Raw genomic sequence first — 7,693 nt, 5'->3', positions numbered from 1 at the left:
GACTTTGACATCCACAGTGATTTGTGTACATGGGGGACAAAAAAAAGGCATTCTATTAACTGTTTGTGAACCGATCCAGTGAGATAGGTCAGGTCATGGTGGCTTTTTAAATAATTTATTTATGTCTTGATTCGTCAGAGCTGTAAAAACTGCTCCTGTCCTTCACTTTGGTTTTTATATAAGACTTTGCCCTTCTTGCTCTCACAGATCAAATGTAGTGAACAGACTGCAAACAGGGTTATGTAATTTTTGCTAAACCCTATAAAGCTTCATAATCCAGACTTTGCGTGTCTTTCATTTCCGTTGCTCAACGGAATGAAATTATAATGAGAACCCAAAATAGAAAGAGCAGTGGAAGTGTAGTGAGCACAGAACATAAATCAAGACGACATGATATGATGTGGAACTACAAGGGTACTAAAATAAACCCCGAAAGATGAATTATTGACGTTACCTCTGAATGCTCTTCAATAAAATACTTCTGGTTCTACTGCAGGGCTGCATAAAACGTTTCAGGAGACCCAGGGTGAAATCAGGGGTCCTACCTAAATATTTGGTTTCCTTGCCATCAAAATTTGTGCCTATAAGTAACACCACCAATATTTAACAACGTTGTGTTATTACTACTATTAATTAAAATAAACAGAAATCTGTTTTTCAGAAATGTAAGTTTTCAGGACCTTTGAAAAATGACCTGTTTTAAGAGACACTGTCTGCTGTTGTTTTAAAAAACCATACGGGCAACAAATCAAAGCAGCGTGTTATGGATTTCAGAGTTTCTAATTGGCAGCAAATCTTGAAGTGTCTTAATTTTTTCCTCACCAGAAAGCTTATTCTTTTTACTACATTTGACTCGGTGGTGGCATCAGACATCTTTTATGATGTTGTCTGTTGGAGCATCTGAGGTGCAAAAAGGAGCGTTACCATAGATTCTTGATTTTTCCTTCCAGCAGCTGTTGTTTCTTCCTTTGTTGTGATAAATTTGTCCTTGCTGTACACTTGAATTTCCCCAATGTTTGACAAATCTATTCTAAGAAAGGCACATCATTATTATAAGAATTTTTTTCACATGTTTTTTTTTTAATTTATTTATTGAAGGACTTGTACAAACAACAAGGCAGCAATACAAATAAGTATTCAAATACAGATAAGAAATTAGAGGCATGGGTGCAAAACCACAAGGAAAATAATGAAAACAACAAATAAAAAACTAAAAACACGCTTTCGGGGCACAAAACTAAATTATGTTCTACAACAATGTTGAGAAACTTCTAGGCTTTAAGACTCACTATTACTTTAAGGACTTTTACATAGCATAGAAACACACTGAAGAAAAACACAAAACATAGGCGACATTTTCTTCGGTGGTAATGCTTACCTAAGGTTTTTTTCGCCAATCGCCAGTAAAAATAAAGAAGAAGACCTTTTCCAGCATTTTTATAATGAGATAGAAGTTATTTTCTTATCGCAGCGAGAAAAGCGCACCATCAACTTGGCGGGTGAAGCATCTTGACTGAGTTCACCATCTTCGTTGGAGTTTGTGACGTTTCAGGAAGTGCAGAAGGAAGGAATAAACTGAATAACCGGCTGTGCTGCACAGCGAAGGAATGCTCGCTATGTCAATGCTGTACTTTTCTTTTTTTTGCAGTCAATTTTTAATATTATTTCACTGAGTTTTAAAAACCTAGGTTTATCATCTTAATTATGTAAATGCCGTAGCTCTGACTGACCTCTTGCTAGCATCAACACGACAACAAATCACCCCGCTAATCAGATCCTCGCTGATTTCCAATGTTGTAACACAACCTTCCGGTTTATCGTATCGATGTCGTGGCAGTAGGTTCCATTGTTTGTACATCCTGTGCGAAAGAGCAACCACAACACGGATGTTACTCCTCGCGCACACTCCGAGGCATCATCATCATCATCATCATCATCTGTCAATCCCTAGGAGCTCTGCCAGCCGGCTGGCTTCACTTTAGAACCGCAGCTGAACATGGAGGATGAGGTGTTCCAGCATGCTGTGTCCGTGTTCAGCTCGCTGGTGTCGTGGGTCGCCGCGGGTGCCATCATGTTCGGCGGTGTGGTGCCGTACATCCCGCAGTACAGAGACATCCACCGGAGCCAGAACGCGGAGGGCTTCTCCACCTACGTGTGCCTGGTGCTGCTGGTGGCCAACATTCTGAGAATCCTGTTCAGGTACGGCTGAGTCCTCCTCAGATCTCTGGGCATGTTTTGTGCCTGTTGAACCTTTTTTACTCTCAGAACTTCAGTATCAAATAGAAGGGATTTTATTATTATTATTTTTTTTATAAATTCGTTTCCATTTGTGTTTTTCTATTTTCTAAAAACAAAGTTTTAATGTTTTTTATTTTTCAATTATTTAAATTCATGCATTTAAGTTTAGCCCGAAATCTGAAAAGTGTGGTGTGCATTTATGTTTATCCCAAAATCTTAAAAGTGTGTCGTGCATTTATGTTTTCCCCAAAATCTGAAGTGTGGTGTTTATTTACATATCAGCCCAAAATCTGAAAAGTGTGGTCTGCATTAATGCTTAATTCGAAATCTGAAAAGTGTGGAATGCTTTTATGTTTAGTCCAAAATCTGAAAAGAGCAGACAGAACACCAGGCGTCCCCTACAAGGGGAACGGTTTAGATTAAAGCATACACGTACGTGTACTAGAATGGCCCAGTCAAAGTCTAGACCTAAATCTAGTTGATCATACAGTACCCTAAAACAATACACAGAAATCCGGGGGTGTAATGTGGCGAAATGTAAGAGACAAATTTAGGTCACTGTATGCTTCATCTTCTCTTCTCCATTTTTCCTTTCCAGATTCGGCCGATATTACGAGATGCCGCTGCTGTGGCAGAGCATCATCATGATCTGCACCATGCTGGTCATGCTCAACCTGTGCACCAACGTCCGCATGGCTGCCGAACTCGGCACCAAGAGGCGCTCCTTCTTAGGTCAGAGGCATTTAGATAACTCAAATACTGTGTGTGTGTGTGTGTGTGTGTGTGTGTGTGTGTGTGTGTGTGTGTGTGCGTGTGTGTGTGTGTGTGTGAGAGAGAGAGAGAGAGAAACTGGAACCCAAAGAGAAGAAGAAAACAAATAGAAAACAGAACTTCATATTTTGCTCCGTTTCAACCACAAACTTGTGTTGAATTTTTTCTAACAATAATCCCTAAATTCCCTTCATCAGTGATCAACTTCACTATTTCTGGTCAAGAAAAGCGTCACCACACTGCACTGTGATGCTGTCACCACCATGGTTCGCCTTGGGTGAAGTTTTCAGGCCGATGTTCGGTGTTGGGTTTCCACCATACGTACCATAATTTTGACCATTTTAGGGATTAAAAAACGTTAACCTTTCTTCGTTGTGTTTGCTATCCCTCGCTGGCTAACTGCTAGCAACACCTCACATGGCTTTCTTCTTCACACTCTACCATTAAGGCCGTAGAAACGTTCCCTTAAAAATATGTGGTTTTAAGGCAACAAAATGTGGAAAAGTTCAAAGAGAATTAAAAACTTTTGCTAGACATCCTGAAGTAAGAAATGACTTGGTGACAAAATAACTATAGTTGCTCCGTCTTTGTCCTTGTAATTAAAGATAAAAGGCTATAAATCTCCCAGTTGTAACAGGAGATCCTAGGAGCCGCCTTGGGTTTGATAAGGCCTGCCGCTTATTTACATTCAGCCTCTCATGTGATTATGTGTCTTATAGTAACTTTACCTTACTTTTAACTTGCCTTCAAAGGGCCTTTGGGTGACACACAACACTTAAAGGTTTTGGACGTACACCATTAGAAAATCCTTAAAGTGACGGCGTTATTCTGCTCTTCTAGAACCACAAACACTTCAGATCAGTTATAAATGGGCAGCTTATCAGAACAGCTTCACAGCGATATGCATTGCATCTGGAAATGATTTAAAATTGCAGGATGAAAGAGTATTACAGCTGAATGCCATGATGAAGGCATTTTTAACGGTCTTGCTCATAGTGTGATAAAAAGGTAACATTTCTGAGCCTTTTTGTTGCTACAGAAGTTCAGATAAACAGTTTATGACTGCAGCTAACCGTGTATTTTACACATCTGACAGCCTTATTGGTTTTTGCTGAGAAACTTCTAGTTTTTTCTTATTGATTCCTCCAACTTCATAGTGTGTTCCAGTTGGTTTCTTCAAGTTGGGTCCATTACATCAACATACAAATGGTGCCCTCTACTCAGTGTGGGTCAGATGAACCTGAAATACCATACGTAATAACAAAAATCCTAGCTTTTCTATGTTCAGATAAATATATTTTCACAAATGGCCAGTGCATAAAATGAAAAATATTTTATTTCTTGAAGACTTTCCTTATGGTCCAGACCATCAAACTGCCAAAGCACTTGCCTCCATGCAGATGGTCACGCTTGCTCAATAAATCAAGTGTTATAATTAGTAGCACCTAGTTGGCAACTGAAGTCACCCTGGAGGAATGGGAATTTTCTTTTTTACCTGTAATCCTTTAGTTTTAGTTTTCTACAGACACAGATCTTTGTTTGTTCTTCACGAGTGTGTGTTCCAGTTGATTTCTCCAATGTCTGGTCCTCTCCTATGGGCACCTAGCCGTGTGGCTGGACTCGGCTCAGCTCTACTCTACATAGTTTGGCCGGTTTTCCATTACAGTTGAGTAAAGGCTCCAGTGGGTGTCGTCGTCCTTTAGTCGGCGGCAAAAAGTAGCTCAGCGTGGTCCATACGCAACAAAAACACGATAAAACAACGCCGGAAGCTACGTCGAACCTTCTGCTCAGTCTGAGAGTTTTTGTCAGACTTGGTCGCTTTTGGAAGTTGACAGATTATTGAATCGTTTACAACATTTCTAAAATATGTTTAGTGTTTAGGTTCATTTCTGAACCTGAAGGCCCCAGACCTGATCTAGACTGATTCAATGATTACTTTGTATAATTGGAAAAAGAAATTGGACATAAATTAGGAATTCTAATCTTCACCCTGTGTGGACAAAGAGTTCACATGGTCACATACTTGGAGAACCAGTTCAGAACAAATGTTGCAGGCATTGAATGGCTTCTGTCTTTCTTAAATCCTCTAAAGGCAACAAGGGTGTCCTTTACTTTCGCTCTGCTTTTCTGTTGGTCCTGCATCTTTGCTTTAAAAGTAGTAAAAATGTGTGTTTGACAGCTTTATACTTGTAAGGTTGTGTTTAAATAGTTTTAGAATGTGGAAAAGACATGATTATTTTATTACGTTCTGAAACACAAAATACAAAAATGTAAGTAAGGCGTACTTTTTTTCTCTTCTTTTTTTTTACATGTGAGTTTCTGATTTAAAGGAAAATTATTTTTGCCTTTTTTTTTTAAACACCTAATCACTACAATTAATGCTACTTGCTTTCTTTTTTTTCCAGGAAGTTACAGTTAACAAAAAACACTGATAAAATCTCAAGTCAAATTTGCGTAGCAGACCGACTGCATTGAGTTCATAGCACTGACATAATGTCTTAAAAACAAAAAGTCACATAAGCAGGAAAGGCTGGCCCGATTGGTTAGGCTGCAAATAATAACGGGCTGTCGCGATTTCATTTTAATGAAACAAAACGAAACCAAATACTTTTTAATGTTTTTTTTTTGTGTGTGTGAAATTTAGTGTCAAGGCCCAAAATTGCTTCAACATCGTATCCGGATCGGACTCCCCTCGCTAATGGCTGAAACGTAGTCGAGCAGCCGGGAGCTCCGCTTTTCATCTGTTAGTGTTGATGAGAAGGCACACAGAAAACCAAGCTGTTTCTTCTTGTCCCTCTCTTTCCGTTTTGCCCGTAGCGACAGACAGTAAGGACGAGGAGGTCAGAATCCCTAAGAGGCTCTTTCTGGGTACGTACCTTGAAACGTCCGTTGTAGTTCATCCATCCCCGCTCTGTCTCCAGCCCCCCACTCCTCCACCTCCATGTTTCTCATGCATGACGCCAACCCAGCTAACACTCACTGCTCCCCTTCCCCTCAACTAACAGCAACTCTCTCACCTGCTTGGAGTTGCATCTGTTTCCTACAACGGCGTATTATGGCCATTGTAGATGGAAAAAAAAAAAAAAAAGAATAAATTTTCGCCAAAATTCACAAATTTTGAGGTTAACCTCTGACGTTTTCCAGAAAAGACGTTAAAAAAAAAAAACTCAGAGATTTTCAGATTAATCTCACAAATGTTCTAGGAAAAAAACTTAGAACATTTTTGACTTTTTGGGAACTTTCAGAGTTTCAAAAGTTGAAAATTTGTGACTGTTCAAACATAGAAAGTTCCAAGTTTTTTTTTGTTGAAAACTTGGGAGATTTCTTGCTGGAAATTTACTCTTTACTTTTGTTTTTCTTCCTATCTACATCGGCCCTAACATGCTGTTATAGTTTTGAACGGTGGAAGTTTCTTGCACATGTCCACCACAGCTGCTGCGTCACTGCATGTTAGTGTGTACGCCTTCGTTGCAGTGAAGTTATTCTTGAACAAGCTGCGTGGGATTTGCATGTTCTGTTCATGCCAGTATTTCACATGGATTCACAATAGAATTTGATGCAGAAACGCAAAAGTAAACGGTAGACTTCGCTGCATGTTTATTTTGTCATGATCCACTCTGTGAATGTGACATACGTTCTTTCTAAAAACTGTTGTGTTTTTTTTTTGTAAGCTTAACTTCTGACATGCTTTGAACTACACAAAGTTTCAGCGTAAGGAGTCTGTGGGACGGGATTCAAAACATTTACCCTGCCCTGAAAGAAATGCATCTATAGATCTATGAGATTACAGGTTGATTTTGTGAATAAAGTACAGATACGTCTCTACAGTGGCTTAGGACATATTTGTACCTCTACCTTTTTCCACATTAAGTTTTTTACAATTGGCAGAAATTGACAATTTGTTTCATTCTAATGCATAATTGTGAGTTTATTGCAAATTTTCCACAAAAATGGTCAAAAACATTGGGGTTAAGTGACCGCTACCTCCCAGCATGTAGATTTAGTAATCGGTCAATCCAAAAAAATATAAAAATCAACAGGTCGGCTTTACGCAGAAACAGCTGAGCTTTTACAAACAACGAAGCGTATACTAACGGAATGCTGTTATTGAATATTTTCTTATTATACTTAGTTTATTTGTGACTTCTACTATACTTCTGATATTGTACAAAAGTTAGGTGGTGAAATACAAAGATTGCAGGATGTGCCCATTTTTAAGATCAGGTTAATCAATAGAATAATCAACTATCAAAATAATAGGTCAATAATAGTTGTAGCCCTGTTATTAACCTAATTGCCATCACTACTGGGAAAGCAAAGTCTGATCATGCAGAATATTACATCCCCAAAAACACATAAAATTCATAAAACTGATCTCTAAGGAAGGAATAGTTTAAGATTTCGTGTGTTTGGCTTCGTGTGTTTGGCTGTGACTCTCCAACTTTTGATCTGCTGTATAGCAATTTCTTCTTTGTTTTTTATTTATTTATTTATTTAGGAAGATTAAGCATTTTAAAAGATGAGACTGTTGTGCAGCTTCTGAGCTGTGCTCCCAGATATGAACACTAGATGGCGGTAGGAAACAGTAGATCCCATACCCAGAAAAGTCCCAGCGCTCGGTGAACCCTGCTGTAAAAACAAGCAGATTTGTTGTCAGATGTTTTATACTTATTCAATTGGATAT

At 38.8% G+C, this 7,693-nt stretch overlaps 1 protein-coding gene and 1 long non-coding RNA gene across 3 annotated transcripts in view; one reads left to right on the top strand and one right to left on the bottom strand.

Moving 5' to 3' along the window:
• Positions 1–1,848: 1,848 nt before the first annotated feature.
• The window catches only part of LOC103472030 (uncharacterized), a 15,195-nt gene continuing 9,350 nt past the window's right edge, over positions 1,849–7,693 (bottom strand). Inside the window, exon 3 of the long non-coding RNA XR_534788.1 lies at positions 1,849–1,937. This is a non-coding gene — a long non-coding RNA (uncharacterized LOC103472030). The remainder of the gene's footprint in view (positions 1,938–7,693) is intronic.
• The window catches only part of slc66a2 (solute carrier family 66 member 2), a 33,038-nt gene continuing 27,275 nt past the window's right edge, over positions 1,931–7,693 (top strand). Inside the window, exons 1-3 of one of the 2 annotated variants that reach the window (XM_008421382.2) lie at positions 1,931–2,199; positions 2,837–2,970; positions 5,827–5,877. In XM_008421382.2, the coding sequence (XP_008419604.1) occupies positions 1,997–2,199; positions 2,837–2,970; positions 5,827–5,877 (388 nt within the window). In that variant the 5' untranslated portion in view covers positions 1,931–1,996. The remainder of the gene's footprint in view (positions 2,200–2,836; positions 2,971–5,826; positions 5,878–7,693) is intronic. The other variant, XM_008421383.2, reaches the window with a different exon arrangement.

This window comes from Poecilia reticulata, linkage group LG11 (assembly GCF_000633615.1).
Source record: "Poecilia reticulata strain Guanapo linkage group LG11, Guppy_female_1.0+MT, whole genome shotgun sequence".
NCBI classification, from domain to species: Eukaryota; Metazoa; Chordata; class Actinopteri; order Cyprinodontiformes; family Poeciliidae; genus Poecilia; species Poecilia reticulata.
Note: the sequence above shows the minus strand (reverse complement) of the source record. Positions and strands in the feature narration are given on the sequence as shown.